This window comes from Papilio polytes, unplaced genomic scaffold (assembly GCF_000836215.1).
Source record: "Papilio polytes unplaced genomic scaffold, Ppol_1.0 DF822178.1, whole genome shotgun sequence".
In the NCBI taxonomy this organism is placed as follows: Eukaryota; Metazoa; Arthropoda; class Insecta; order Lepidoptera; family Papilionidae; genus Papilio; species Papilio polytes.
The window spans coordinates 1,816,758-1,833,344 of NW_013527026.1; the positions used below are offsets into that span (position 1 = coordinate 1,816,758).

The 16,587-nt window shown below is 33.8% G+C and overlaps 2 protein-coding genes across 2 annotated transcripts in view; one reads left to right on the forward strand and one right to left on the reverse strand.

Annotated features, from left to right (window-relative positions):
- Nucleotides 1-1,395: 1,395 nt before the first annotated feature.
- LOC106106664 (protein YIPF6) lies at nt 1,396-5,419 on the reverse strand. The gene is made up of 6 exons (XM_013287283.1): nt 5,271-5,419; nt 4,791-4,910; nt 4,231-4,309; nt 3,407-3,581; nt 2,360-2,517; nt 1,396-1,827 (listed from the first exon to the last, which is right to left on the reverse strand). The coding sequence occupies exons 1-6, from the start codon at nt 5,295-5,297 to the stop codon at nt 1,709-1,711; spliced, it is 678 nt and encodes a 225-aa protein (XP_013142737.1). The 5' UTR covers nt 5,298-5,419; the 3' UTR covers nt 1,396-1,708.
- A 2,246-nt stretch (nt 5,420-7,665) lies between these two features.
- The window catches only part of LOC106106630 (putative uncharacterized protein DDB_G0291608), a 27,225-nt gene continuing 18,303 nt past the window's right edge, over nt 7,666-16,587 (forward strand). The window contains exons 1-2 of the mRNA XM_013287240.1: nt 7,666-9,248; nt 10,366-10,543. Coding sequence (XP_013142694.1) covers nt 8,032-9,248; nt 10,366-10,543 — 1,395 coding nt within the window. The 5' untranslated portion in view covers nt 7,666-8,031. The remainder of the gene's footprint in view (nt 9,249-10,365; nt 10,544-16,587) is intronic.

The window sequence follows — 16,587 nt, forward strand, 5'->3', positions numbered from 1 at the left end:
CCCCGCCGAGAACCCCCGACAAATCGTCCAGCGGCTCCGAGTCCAGTTAGACTCTGGCTGAATGGCAGAATGGCGTTCACTAAAAAAAACAATGTTTGTCTATGCCCACGCGAGTTGGCGCCAATTTCGTTCCTGTCAAACATTGAATGTTTGCTTTCGGTGTTTAGATTTAGACTGGTATCGACTGAAAATGTTTATTTTTAAGCAATTTATGATCACGTTTTATTTGAATGTGGGGTCGTAGCAAAACATTAATAATGATTACAAAGATGTAACTCAATGTTTCTCTTTTTTAGTCATTGAAAACAGTTTATAATCAACTAACTGATAAATAACAATACAATAAATCATTTGATAGCACAAAAGCTACGGCCTACCAAAGATGTAGATCTTGGAAACAACGCATGTTTCGAACGCACACTATATGTCTTAATTTATTTCTAGACCTTTTGATTACCTGAGAAGTAATTTAGTGTTTGCTTCAATTTTATAAATGTATTCCTTTGCTAGGTTATTTACCTTTTATGCAATCTCTAAAGGCTAGATTTATAAAAGTTTTTAAATATGTAACCAAACATATGGTCAATTAGATCAAGTATTGGCACAATTGCAGTTAAAGAATATACAAATTGGTCCCAATGATTCGAAGGATCGTTTATAAAGTGTTTGGGATATTGGGAGTGAGATAAATAAAATTTTGAACACTCGTTAAAATTATTAATATCAATATTTGGAACTATTATACATACCTATTGTATGTTTATATCCCTTATGATACGAACATGACAAAAATTTAGTCGCTAATTGTGAAGATCATTATTCTTTCGAAATTTCAATCTAAAACTGCAAAATAAATTGCAGAACTAAATTGTTACAAATAAAATGAAAAATGATGCATTCCAATATGATTCTTAGTATTTTACATTGTAAATGTAGGTTGCTGTAATTTTCGAGATTCGTAACATACTCATAAATAATGCTTATATTTCGAGGTTATTTTGTTCTAAAAATATGCATGTTTTTAGGATTATGATTTTATTTATGTGATATCTTTTTAATTTATGTTATAACTCTGTACAGATTAAAAATAATGAATTAATTCCCGGTATATTAATCGATTATGATACCAAAAAGGTTAGGTTAAAATTCTAAATTAGTTTAACAGATATTTCTTCTATTTATAGTAAGGTTTGGTTTTTCTACACAAATAAAAATCAATTTAATAGTCTGTGAAAACACGTCCCTTGTACAGATTGTCTATGGTTCCAGTTCCGGTCTACAGTTCAGCTGCTGTCACCTTCACATCCCGAAATGTACTGAATGTCTCGAATTTCCATAAGCTATGTATTTTTAGACACGTATATGTTTTTATAAGGTATTCAATAAAATACTGCAGACAGTAAATAGTATTTTAATTTAATATTATGTACAAAAGTTATGTGGTAAGTAATTTTGGAGTAACAACTCGTAAATGGAATGTCATTTAAAAATCACGAAAGTACATAGTGTAGAAGTTATTGTTTTGGCTTCTGTGATAACTTGTGCTTGTCACGAAACGTGGCTTCAATAAATAAAATCCAAAGTTGTCACCGAATGAATACAATAAATTCCTTAATCTTAAAAAGAAAACACATTTATTCACAAATTATTCTAAAAAAATGTCCGTATCACAATAATAAATACAAATATATTCAATAAGTACTAAAATTTAAACGTTACTGTGGGACACAACAAGCCACGACAGTATGAAGTAAAACAGGCATATTGGGTACACTGCTAGAGCCTTCTTGCCTTCGGGCTGACTGTCGCCCAGAAACTTTGTCGCGGCTGCAATAAACAATAATATACGATATAATTATCAACATCATCATCATCATCACCGCCATCATCATCATCATCATCACCAGCTCACTATACACTCCCATTGAGGGACTCGTAGCCTACACTAAACTAGAGCGACTAGGCCTTAGCCTAACAATGTATGGGTTGGCCAAATATACATAGTACACAGTCCTTTATAAATATTATTTTCAGACAACTGAAAATTCAAGCTAATCTATGTAATTAAGCTGAAAAGTTGTCTGTCGATTATCGCGTCCGTAGACATCTTTAAAACTCGCTAATTTCAATGTAAAAAAAAATACTGATGTCCAAAATTAATAGTAGAACATAATTCAAAATGTTTTTAGTTTTGTTTAAAAAATAATGCCATATTTCACGTTTATTCTGTTCACGAACCTCAAAAATGGATACAAAGATTTATGTTAACTTTTAAAATACATTTGTACCGTGATTTAAAACCACGAACGAAATATAAATAAATAATTAGTATCAATGTTGTGTAGTTGTATGTTCTTACCGAATGTTGCCCAAATGAATCCGGTCATAGAAATGACGAGCCTCAAGAAAAAGAGGAAGGAGTTCTGCGTCATGAAGAGCAGCACGCGGCACACCACCAGCGCCAGCGCGATGGGGAACAGGCAGTAGCCCAGCACGCACACGGATTGGAAAAATGATCTACAAACAAATTATCACATAAATATATATTTACTATTTACATACTAAATTTAATAAAGATGAAATGTAAATAGCTGCAAAGGTAAATAGCAGAAAAAAGAATAGATGGAATACTCTAAGAACTAAACAAGCTAAATTCTTAGCCTATATGTTCTAGTCTATGTTCTACATATATGGCAAATTTCTTCGAGATCCATCCAGCTGTTTAGGCTGTCAACTCAAACATCCATATAAAGTTTAGCATTTTTTATTTTAATATATTATTTTCAATATAGTATATTTTAAATATCATACAAAACACCATAAAACAAACATGCGGTTTCTAAAATAACTGCTTTAATCAAGCCTTTAATCCAACTGTAGCGACAGGTTCTTAAGACATTGGTTATCATAAATGTGATTGTTTGGATGGGTGCTTGTTACTAGGTATCTCCAGAAATGCTTAACAGACCTTGTTATTTATAGGTTTTTCCAATTTTTATTTACACCTTTAGAGGAAATACAATTTTGTGTATTCAAGCTAATAGGAGTGGACATTGTTGGCATAAAAAGTGTTATCAAGAAATTATTTGTTGCATTGTTTACTGCATGATTCATATAGAAATTATAGCAACACCATAAAAAATACTTTCTATATAATAACTAGCTTTCGCCCGCGACTCTGTCGGCGTAGAATTAAAAAATGAGAGTACATAGCCTATGTGTTCTTCTAAACTCTCCTCCACATCTATGCCAAATTTTATTGAGAGCCATTCAACCATAAGCTACAGTTTAACAAACATCCATCTTCTTTCATCATGTTTCGCATTTATAATAGTAATTAGTTCATATTACTAAGATTTTTATAAGCTATTTAAATATCTTCTTGAGTGAATTTGAAGGCACTTACATGTTACCACCTAACAGCTTCGAGTTGGCCGTAACCACAGCTGCTCCAATCCAGACCAGCACAAATACTTCAGCAAACTCGGGTCCTCCATCATTCGAGTTGTCAGCGCGCTCTGTGGAGCCCTGTAGGATTGTTGCCATCAAGGTGCACAGCAACAATGGACCCCAGAGATCCCCTGGAAATTAAAAAAGTAACAATATTTCTTTAAATTTAATGTTGATGCAAATATAATACAAGATCATTGGATACTAGCTGTTACTCGTGACTTCATCCGTGTGGAATTTATATATAGTTACTTAGTGATATCTTTTTAATGGTGCAAGGTTTTTTTAAATTGGCCCGGTAGTTATGAGTCATTTCAAAACACACACAAAAACTGACTTTCTGGTCAATGCAAAATACAACCTCTTTGGCTGACAAGTGTGAATACAGCCAAAGAGGTTGAATACTGGCCACTGAGATTGCATGGTTTAAGTATTAAGAAAGTAGTGGAAAAACAATAGATAGAAGGATGCGGTGCAAGATGTAGTTGCGAGATAGTTTTTATAATTTGTACAAATGTAAACAAGTTGGAATAAACTTTATTTTAGTTAAAAGAAGTTTTTGATTTGTATTTTTGGCTGCAGCGCTGTTGGTGACAAGTTAAACACTATCTTTAAACGCAACTTCATACATGCTAAATAAAACAAAAATTTAAGCAGCTTATGAGTGCTCCCAGAATGTTTTTTATTTGTGGCAAAATAAGTTATTACAGGAATACTCTAAGATGCATCCATCCATTCATGGTATAATATTAAAAATAAAAAATAAAATAATCAACTTACAATCCTTCAGTAAACTGGTCTTTTCTCTGGGTATTAAGACATGGAAGAATTTGTTGCCAACAGCTCTTAAGTCTCGCATCTGAAAGTATAATATTAAGAAATGCAATCACAAAGCATAGGTAAACAAATTACAATGTAAAGATTTATGACTTTGCCAGGCAATTAATTGAACATTTTTTTGTATAACATTCTTTTAAATAGGTGTCATTATGTTGGTCCTTGAGCAACAAATATGTTTAAAAACAATATGAATTACTTATGAATTTATTATTTAACTAGCTAGTTCCCGTGCAACTGCATCCACATAACATTACAAAAACTGTATGTTATTGTTTACCTTTTGTAAAACCTTAAATTGCAATATCCAAATACAAATATTTGAAATATCAAGTTTAATAGAATGAAAATATATAGCCCAATGCATGTTGTAGGCCTTTGTATAAACTGAGTTATATAAAAATATGCTGTGATTACTGACATCCTACATAAGTAAGTAGTGTGTGTTTATGCTTTGATATAACAGTATAGATTTTAGATTTATTTACTATTTATTGACTTACAAATGTTTCTTTGATGGGTTCATCAAGGGTATTGAATTCCATACTTTCCCCGGAAGGACCTCCTTGAGATGGAATGTTCATTTCACCTTCTACCACACCCACATCTCCAGCGGGAAACATCTGCATTATAAAATAATTGGTCATTTAGTCAATTCATAAATATATTGTTTAAAATCTTATATTTCAATTTTATCTTATCCATTCAATACGCTATTTCCATGTTTATGATATTACTAACAAAAGATAACACAACGTGTAGTATGAATCAATATGGAAATTGTTACAATAAGTGTAAAATTATATTTTACAAAATATATTGTATCATCAAAATAAAAATATCCTGAGAAATTCTTACATGATTAAAAAGTAATTTACAAACAATAAATATGCATTATTGCACAAAATGATTTTGAAATACGTGAAATTGCAGTATTAATGCCCATAGAAAGAATTCACTCCACTATTACATTCTCTACTTACATCGTATTTTGAGTCAAATGTTGTCATTTTTACCTCCCTGAATTACTTTATAGAAAATCAAGTGTAAAATCAAAAAACTTCCAACACATCAACGCACAAAATTTACTTTGCTTGTTTCAAGATTTCAAGCTTATTTAAATGACATTAGCCTGACGTTTGTTAACTCTTTGACATTTAGGTATAGTTCAAAAATTCGACGATTAATTGTATTCTTTAAGAAATATAGGGTAAAGCATCATGAATAAAAATATCAGCTGCATTTGATTCTGATTTGGATAGTAGTTATTTGACTAAAGATAAAAAAGGACTTTAATTACTGCACCTTCAACAGTTAAGGGTGCATTTTAAACTTTGGCATGATATATGGCACCGAGATATAAGCTTGAAATGAATAGGATTGGCTTTCTTTTGGATTTACATAGCAACTACAAATAAAACTAATACTTTCACAGCGCTTTTGTGGCTTTAAAGTTGTTTTGCATTATTTTCTTTTTACGCAGATTAATACTTTTAATATTTTATTAGTAATCTGTGGTCAACGATTTTGTAACGATTTGTCTATCAAAATCAAATTGTGATTTGTTTGTGTTTTAATCGCGGTTAATTCTTTGTTCATTTTACTAAAACAATTATAAAATAATGTTAAAACTACACTTTTAATCTCAAACTAACCTAGGTTGATATCTGAACCATGTACGTAGCAAAGCCATGAAGGTCACAGTTAAAAGTAAGATCGATATTTTTCTCTTCATTTGTGAAAATAGGACTATCATTATTATTTAGTATATTGATATAACTTTATTTTAGGTTGGACCGGGGTTGCTACGTGGCGTTGGATAGCTAACGACGATAACTGCGGCATTTGTCGTATGCCCTTCGACAGTTGTTGTCCTGATTGTAAGCTTCCCGGAGACGACTGCCCTCTTGTCTGGGGCGCTTGCTCTCATTGCTTCCATATACATTGTATTGTGAAGTGGCTACACTCACAACCTCAACAACAGTGTCCTATGTGCCGACAAGATTGGAAATTCAACAATAAGTGAATTTATTGTAAGTATTGATTTTCCTCCTAAATCCAATAAGAGATTCATACTTAGCAGTATTGGTAAGCACATTAAGGGCCATTAGTGATATCGAAACTATTTTAATACAACTATGTCAATGGTAGCTCCCTCCCCAGACTTAGCTTAAATCATGGCATTAAAAAGTCAAATAAACAATTAGGTTTATTCTATCAACATAATAACTAGGAGTCATCATCATGAACCTGCCCTCGTCCTTACAAAGGGATGGCATAGTATGCACTTTCCTACAAATATGTATCAGTCACATATGTGAATTCACTTTAGCACTTCCTCTTTCTTGCAAGGAGTAGATAACATAATGTAACATAAAACATATACATTAAATGCCAGTTTCCCAATACTAAATTGTGATCATTTGATAGCAAATCCTTAAAATGGAAATATTGAGACCAAGTTGTACATCGGTCTTAGTAATTAGTGTTAAGCTTATGTTTGTGATGGTTAATGGTGCCAAGTACATGCTTCCACTATAAAATTAATAATAACCATGACATTAATTATAATCTATGGAATTTAGATTATTAGATTACACTGTTTCATTATAATAATAAACAATTGTCTCATTTATAGAAGCAAGTGGTATTCTCAAAACATTTTTATAAGAATAGGTACCCAGCTTAAAATAATGATATATTGTATTAAATCACATGAAATAAGACTTAATTTTGCATAAAATAAATATTGTGTCTACTATTAACTTCCTGAATTTCAATAAAAATATGTTTTTTTACTAATTGGAATTGGTCAATTATTGCATTCTGTATTTCTATATAAAACTGTTGGTCTCGAGATCTTTTAATCCATTTTAAAAAAATGTGTTAAGAGTATTGAAATTAAGGTAGAGTAATAAAATATGCTGAAAGTTAAAGTGCAAGCCTTCTAAGTTATTGCACTCAATGAAGCACTCTCAGCCTAGTTGCCTCAATCCTCTTATTAACACATTTATCTAAACTGGATTTGTTTTACAGAATACCCTTAAGAATCCATATTAGTTAGTAGGCTGGTGCATATTAAAAGAAAGGGAACATGTTTACTTCTTTTAAATGTTAATACATACATGGTTTTATTATAAATATTATCATTGCCAGATACAGAATTTAGTGAACCTTTCCAAAAGTTGGATGTTTAAACACCAAGCTATCTAACTTTCAATCATTATTGCAATTTGATTTGCATTTCGTTTTCGCAAGCATTTACTATCTGAAATGTTCCAATGGTCGGAAACAAAGAGCCACTGAGTGCTTGTGCGAGTACGCGCAGACAATAGGCCACCATGCAACATGGCGTGCGCCACCCGGCGTGGCGGCCGCCGGTATTGCGTCCATTCTCATAGTAAACAATCACTTTTACAACAATTTAAGTATGGGTCAAGTCATTGTATCCGTGTGCTACCAACTATGTAAACTGTTAAAAATTGCAATCCATAAAATGTGCACACAATAATGTATTCTAAGTAGACGAACTAAAGTTTAATAAGGCTCAGTAAGTAGTTACGGCGCCGCGGACGTTTAGTTAAGTCGTCGGCTTCGCATCAGTCAGTCGCGCGCCGCGGTCGGAACGGACGCGCCACACGCCAGCGCTCGCCAGTGCCGTGAAAGACGCGTAGTGCCGTGCTCGCGCTCATTATACTATAGTGCCCGTGTTATAGTATTGTACGAGTGAAGCCTCGTTTAAGCATGCTTATGGTACAGACCAACGCGCAGCCTATGAAGACTAACAAGATCAAAGGGCCACCTCCCGTCCCGCCCCGGCCCAGCCAGAGCTTGGTGGCCGAAGCTCTGGCTAAGACGAGAAAGGCCGTTACTGAGTCTAAATCAAGTCTCTCCAAATCCCGAGCGTCATCAAAACAGGACCTGAACAATGTTAAAAAGGCCAAAACATTGGACAGAACGTACGCAACGAGCCAACAGATCGTGTCGCCAAAGCAAAATGGTCTCGCCAGAGTCAAATCCTTCATCAGAGATGTGATCAGTGACCGCAGCTCGTCCTCTGATGAAAAGAAATCCAGCGGCCAGAACTCTAGACGAAGTTCCAGTGATAGCAACTGTATTCAGGGACCGACATCCGTGAAGCGGTCGAATGAATCGTTGAATTCTAAAGCAGTGAAAACTTGCAGACAAATTTTAGTGCGATCTCTTTCAACTTCGAACAAGTTAGATCAAGATTCTAAGTGCAAAGTTTCAAAGTCTTCTAGTTTTGCAGAGAAAACATTGCCTTTGAGAAAAGCACCACCACCGCCACTGTCACCTAAACCTAAGTTAAAACCAATGAAACCTTTACCTGTAAATAAAGCTGCACCAAACCAAAATAAACAAAAGAAAGAATTGACAGAAGTTAGTCCATATTCCTTACCGATAGACGCCAAAGCTGAATCGAATATAGTTCCGGAAGCGCCATACGCCACAGTTGATGAAGTTCAAGAATTCGACGACAGATTAAGAAATAGCCCGTCGAGACAAAATAATTCGTTTGATACTCAACACGTTTGTAACACTTCCTCGGTTGAGGACCCGAATAAAAATAACAATTCTCTTGAACGTAAAACTTCTCGTGTTACCGAAATGCTTATATCGGAAATCCTCGCGAGCAGAAACAATAATACGGACGAAGCGAACACGGTAATAGACAAGGGTAAAGATTCGGATATACTGTGTAATGGGAACGACTCACCTGAGATCACAAAGGATATGAACAACCATGAGATGTTGATATACGAGCTCCAGACTATGCGGTCGCAATCCAATGTGCCTGATGCTCTGGACGCGGACGCGAGCGAGCAGTTTGAATCTGATTCAGAACCTAATTACGCCGTGTGTTCGGTGACCAGTGAACAGACGGACGATATGTATGAACAGGCCTATGCTTATATTGCGGATGATGATCTCAAATCCAGGTAAGATAACAAGAAATCAGAGGATTTTGAGGACTTGAAAATCTGATGTTAAGACAACCTCTTACATTGTTAGTTGTTTTGCCAAAAGCGTTGGTAATGTGTTGAAAGGTCATTTGATAGAAACGTGCTAACAATGTACTGTTTCGCTCAAATCGCAAATTATTACACAGCTATAATGTTTCTAGGACAAAGTAAAATGATATCCATTATAAAACGTTCTAATGAATGATAGCTTTATCTTGATTAAAGTTTGTTAATTTTACGTATTATTTTGATAGGAAACTGATATGAAATAATGGATTCTATCCAGTGGATACGTCAGTAAAAATCTCCTGATAAGTTTTAATCTAAATAATATTGATATGCTTAATGGCTTTATATTGAAACTAAAGGTATTTAAGAAAAAAAAAACACTGGCCTCATTAAACTTAATTCTTCCTAGAATGTAACATCTATAAAAATGGTCGTTTTGGTATAATTATAATTGTTTTAGTAAATACGTAATAGGTTAATTGTTGATGGACTTTAAGTAACGGTGTAGTGTATTTGTAACTTTAACATAATAACATTTAATTATCCATTCGTGACACTGATGATTATAGAATTGGTCGATTTAACGGTTCCGAATAGATGTGGTAGAAATTTTTCTGTTAAACAAAATTGCACTTATAAACATGGTAATCCTACACATATAAAAACTAAAATGAAGTTATAAATCTTGTATAACCTAATTAAATTTTATTATATTGGACAAAAGAGTCTGCATGATTTTAATTCGTCGTACGTCATAGAATCCGATTATCGATTACGAAATAATCTTCAATACTTGACAGATTATCCATAGAAACTCTTACATCACGGAATAAAGTTGCTATATGAGCATAGCTGTACCTAGTGAACTAACTTAACTTCGCTGTGTTCGCCAGTTTGAATATAATCAACTTAAGCTGCTAACTCTACCACTGATAATAAAGTTATCTCCTTACCTATTGATTCCATTACTTCTAGTCTAAACGGATTGACCGATTTTATAGAGTAGGTTGCAACCTGGAATGAATTCTTTATTTCACTCCCGAGTAGGGTTAAACTTTTTTTTTAATTGTTCGTTTGTTATCAGGCTCCGTAAGCAGTTTCGCGCGATCAGTACGATGTCGCTATCGGGGCTGCCGCCGCTGCCCAAAAGTCTGAGCGGGTTCGCGGACGTCGAGCCGGATATGTGTGAGTCCCCAACACACGCAGAGGACCCGCCGCCACAGGACCTTGACTCACAGCTCACCTATCTTAAAAAGGAAATGGTGAGTACGTCTTATTTTATTTAAATCCTTCATTTCAGTAACTTCACAATTTACTCACCCCGTGCGTAATTTTGTCAATATTGAGTCTTGAGTTTGTGATCCCTTTTTTAGACCGTCAAGGATTTGACAAATCAACTACGTATTTTATGTTATCTAATAATGTTAATGTTATCTAAACTAGAATTTGTTCGACAATTAAATAAACTTTTTCTTTTCGTAGTCATCCTTATTCTGCATACCAATAAGTGTCGAAGTACAAAATTTAAAGCGTTTCAATAATTTAATTCTCAATATCAGTGTGCTACCACGATATTGCTGTACAGGTCGAGGTGTGTTAAATGGAATAAAACGATCGTAAAAATGTTTACACAGGGCAGTAAATTTTTGATGGGTCGTATAAAACGTTTCGGCAATGCGTCCCGATATCATAACGTCCGTTGCAAACCGCTTTTACTTTACGAAACGCTAAAACTGCAAAGAGAACTATATAAGGGTATATTATTCAATTACGTTTTCCTGGTACATAAATCTTGATTGTTATCTTTTTCACAAGAACATAATTGACAAAGAAAATGCTATACATTAAAAAATCTTAAGTAATAAAATATGTTATTAACTTAGTCCGTTTTAGATCATTCTAAACCAACGTTATCTTTATTCTATTTAATATCTGTTGGATTTTTCTAAGTAATAATAGAATTGAAAGCAGCTTTTATAAGGTTAACCACTTATCGTTAGAACTTGTCACGATAGTTTTATATGGCGTAACAAATCTTTTTAACTCTAATAAACAGAAACTGTAGGAATAAATCAAAACAAGGTATCAAAGAGCAAGTTGATTTCAGTCCATAACAACGTAGTGATGTAATAGCAAATAAAACTTCGTATAACCTTCGTTTAACCCGCTCCATCTGTTCAATCTCGAGTTTGCTAATGTTGGAATTGACTATAAATCAATTGGTAGCTTCCTTTTAGAACTCTCCCGCTGTCAAACCGGGCGAAGCTATCCACGTCTTCCATTGAGATAAACTTTCACGGTTTTTAAAACTGCAACCATGTCTGTTTCTATGCTTATATTTGTTTACTTTATTTGTAATAGTTAGTTTAGTTTTGGTTTTTACCACGTGTTTTCTCTATTGATACGATTGAATCAAAACTACAGCGAAAAATTTATTAAAGGAACTTTTTATATTATAGAAAAGCAAGATTTTTGTATTTAGATTTCAATCTTGGAGTGCTATTGTAAGTTATATTTATTACTTCAGGACACTTTTGGAATTATATTGGTGTTATTGTCGTTCCATCTACAGGATTTCTTCGAAAAATATACGTTCCACATGGGCTTCGGTTAACGCACTATCAGATGTAGGAGTTTTTATGATTAAAAACTGTTATTCTACATATTAATACTAACCAATCTATACCTATGTTTGTTATGGTCTTGAATGCGTAGACTACTTTTTAATAGTGCTTTTTTAAATACAGACATGATTTGCCTTGCATCTTATTAATATTATACATGCGTAATTTTAGATGGATGTTTGATAGAGGGTGTAGTCCAAACGGATTAACGGATCTCGATGAAATGTCATAGGCGTAGAAAATCGTCTGGAAGAACACATAGGGTACTCACTTTATTTTTTAATTCCACTCGGACGGAGTCACGGACGTGAGTTTTTTTCTCATAAAAAGTTATATCTGTGTTGTGCAGTACTGATGACTAATGGTTTATCCACTGGAGTATTATCAATGGAGTAAATACTGCGCAGTTTTATGTGACGCAAATCGCGCGTGTCCTGCATACCCGAGTAACCTGCATTTATGTTGATAACCATGTTATTTTATATGTGACCACTCTTTCTATTTAGTAAGAAAACTATATATTGCTTTTAGTCTAAATCTATTTACCAATTATTAAATGTAATAGCGAAATGTTCACTAAATATAGTTTAATAGAAAGGTTGTGAAAGAAAAAACATTTTGCTAGTAATTGCGGTATACATAAAGAATATTGTTTTAGGTCAAAACACCATAAGTAACACTTACGCACACACGACAAAAAGTTGACGTAGATATTTGCAATTCTAAACGACTATATGTCCATAAAAGTAGGCAATGTTTTATGTAATTAGATACTGCATTCACCTTTTTAGTAGTTATGAAGTAATAACTTGTTGCATTCTTTCATATTATTTTTATTTACCTTAGTTAGTGACATGTAAAAAAATACTATTTTATTCTCATTGAGATGGACATCATGATGATTGTAATAAGACTTGGAAATGATGATAGATTTTCGTGAAAAGTAACATGGTAAAGCACGTAATGATGACGGAGATGACGAAAGAGAGATCGATATAGAGGTCGAAATGCTGGTGCAACGTATTTCCGTGTGTGGGAAAAGGACAGGGAGATGATGAATAAAAAGCTTTATGTTATAATCAAAACTGTATTGTATTTCTATATAAGTACCCTATAATGCACCGATTAATTTTATCTGTAATTTATCGGTCCTTTATCGTACAATAGAACTGCAATATCGACATGTAATTTACACAATTAATACAGCAGAGCCAAGTGTAGGATGCGAATCATTAAAACGTTCAAGGCAACACAACACAATTAGCAAGAACCTGTTCTATTGAATGCCGTTCGCGTGACACAAGCGGAATGATCGTTGTGGTTTTTATTAATTTTTGGTGTTATAAAAACTACGACGTAGAAACAGAAAAAAAAATATATGGAGTTCATAGTAGAGGGATCCTGTCCCTTATAAACCAGGTGATAGGCGTCGTTGTATTGGTTATTTTCTAAAATTAAGTTACATAACCGATGCATGTTATTTGGACTCGAAACGGCTTTTAATTTTTTATTGCCCTGAATAGGTTTAAAATTCAAATTGTGAGCGTTAAAATAATTTTTATTTCGAAATGAAGACGATTTTGTAAAATTAAATATGTATGGTGTAACGAAATTAAAAAAGAAATCCTTATTATACGTAGACTGTTTTTATTGTAATTTTAAAGCTATAAGTTGACATTTCGAAATATGTACATTACTCCTAGAGATGAATGGATTGCGTGAAAAGTGACATGATCAAAAAGGGAGTGATGACTCAGATGACGGATGATAGAGTTATTCGGAGGACAAAAAGCTGTTGCGCTGACCCTACGGGAGTAGGATAAGGAGAAAGATGATGATTCTGATAATGACTCCTAATCCTGGAAACTTAATCGTAAATAACTTTTAAGTCTAATCAATCTTTTTAATCTATGTTTTGTTCTTATTAACTGTAACATTATTTCTAACCTGTTTTAGTTGACATAACTATTTTCCTTGTGAGGAGTTTAATTCTTTATTTATTCAAATTTGGTTACGTAACCAAACCGTGTTCTACCTTCGTGATATAATGGTATTGGTTGTGACTGGAAATAACATTCAGTCGTAAATAACTTTCCAACGTCTCCTATGGCGTCTAAAAGTGCCCATGGCGACAATTTTCTAAGACATTATGAAAGTTATATATGAACATCGAAAAGGGTAAGCTACGACTTTCTACTTCGCTTCTTTCGTTCGAGTTCCCACGCGATTGTTCAACAAACGGTATAGATTATGCAAAGATATGTAATACTGAGAATGCCTCGTATTTTGTGATAATGTATCGCTTTTTATGCCATCAGAGATAGTTTCAGTCAAGTTGCTACAACGAAAAGTTTTGTCTGTGTTGAAACATTGGAATGTATCGACAATGAAAACCCACATTAAAAATCGACGTCACAAGACATTTTAACTGATATAACGAGTACGGGCGGCGCACACCGCGTAGCGATAGATTGACGGACAATCGGCCTGTTGACCTGTATTGTGTCTAATGTCACATACGCGTGTCCGGGTAGCCACTTGGCACTGTCCGCCAGTACTAACCTTTAAGTAATTCAGGTTACCTATAAGACTTTTAACGGATTGCATAATCATTCATTAGTGGGTTACAACTTTTTTTTTATAGTCACATTTGAGTTTGCGTTTAGTAAGCGAGTCCATTTCGACTAATTTAAGGACGCAGTAACAAATAGATTTAAAAATCCCAATCAGTTGGCGTCTTGAAAATTTACCTAAAGGTACCTATTTTTTGTGATTATTGACTTTGTGCACTGTAATTACTGCACTCATAGTACTTTTAATAACCATTTAGGTAGGCTTATATTACTTAATTTAAACTAAATGCACCTTAGTGACTTCTGAGTAAAAAATATAAATTAATTTTACTTAATACACTTGTCTGTTCTTACCTTATAACGTTAATTAATTCGTTTTCTAATCTGTCAAATTAAACAAAATGTGTAGCGTGTGGCGAAGTGATGACGCTATCCTGGAAGGGGGGAGCACGTGGGTATTCTTAGCGCGTGCGACACCCTGGCACGGGTTACGTCATAAACGAACTAAAAATACCACGCTGTCTGTTATATGTGGGATACTAAGGGACCTGTACACACTTATTATATCCAGATGCAACGATTAACGCTCACAAATAATGTGAATGTGCGCAGTTTTTATGAATTTAGAAAAACTGTATGGATCATTTTTTAATACAATTGATAGAGTTCTTTTTAGAGCCGATAAATGAAACGGATATCTAAGACATCGTGACAATTTCTCTAGCTTTCTATAGATAATTTTCATTGGTCAGTCCAATTGTTTCCTTTATAATGCTATTCTAACCAATAGATTAAATGCTTACGCATGCGAATAATCCAGATGATCGTTTTATCTTAAGGGCTGACAAAGAATGTATTGTACATTCTTTTATTTTATTAAAAGATAATTACTCTTAGTTAGTGGACATAATTATGATTTTGGCGGTATGAGTCCTATCTATACTATCCATATAGTCACCCTATTAATATTTATAATTGTGATTGAAAGTGAAGGGGAACTAGGAAAGATTCCTCATGGTCAAGTCAACGATGGTTTTAAAGATGTCGCATAATTTGTGTCAATAATGTGGTATTCTGGAATGCTCGTAGATGTAATTTTCGTGCATTTTAAAGCATATAATTCGTCATGACAAGATAAGCAAACGGCTTAGACGAGACGCAAACAGTCATAGAAGCGATTTGTCATACCACTTTAAGCAAATAAAATAGCTTGTGATAACTCCCAACTGAAAAAATATTCTAGATATAATTAAATGCCTCAATACCTTTAAGGTTAGTTTGGATTTTTAATGTATTTACGTAGGAATAATACAGTTGTGAAGGCACACGCCCACCACTTAGCGACTGGACAGGTTTCGGATTTCAAATTTGTGTTTCCAGAATTCCAACACTTGGTTACCACGCAAAAGAGTTACGATAATCTTTAATGTGCTGTTTTATCTATTGTATGCATCGCCTTTGGATGAAAAGCACAAGTTTTGGTATTTACGATGTGTCTATTTTTGTTAAGTCAACGGAGAATTAACCAAAACAAAGTGTGTCTCGATTCAAAGAAGTTATATTGAATTTGTTTTACAATGGTAGCGTTTGAATGTTGACTTGTAGAGCATTTAATTAAATAACTACTTAAAATTGTTTTTTTTTACTCTAGTTCGAACTGTAGTGGAAAATATTAGTAAACAAGTAGCAAAATAATTATTTCAAATCACACTTAATATTTTTTATTCTAGTACAGGTGTCTAAAGTGAAAGAGAAAAAAGATTTGGACCGTGTTTTCATTATCATATGATCTAACTGTTTGTCATGGGTGCCCAAATTTGGGGTCATTGACCTGTGCGGCAAGTGACACGGTTGCGCTTGCCTCTCATACAGCGAGAGCTTAACAAGATATCAATTGTTCATTATACAATTGTCCACGGATAAATTGTATTATGTACCGATTGATTGTAAGTTTATAATATTACTAGGCTTAATTGACAACTACCTACATCTAAAAATTGCTTGGCATTTGGGAAAACTTATTAGTAACATCATCAACAAATTTGTAAGAGATTTATTGGTGTACTTTACGCCCGTCAGCTGTAGAAATGCAATACCAATTTTGTCGAC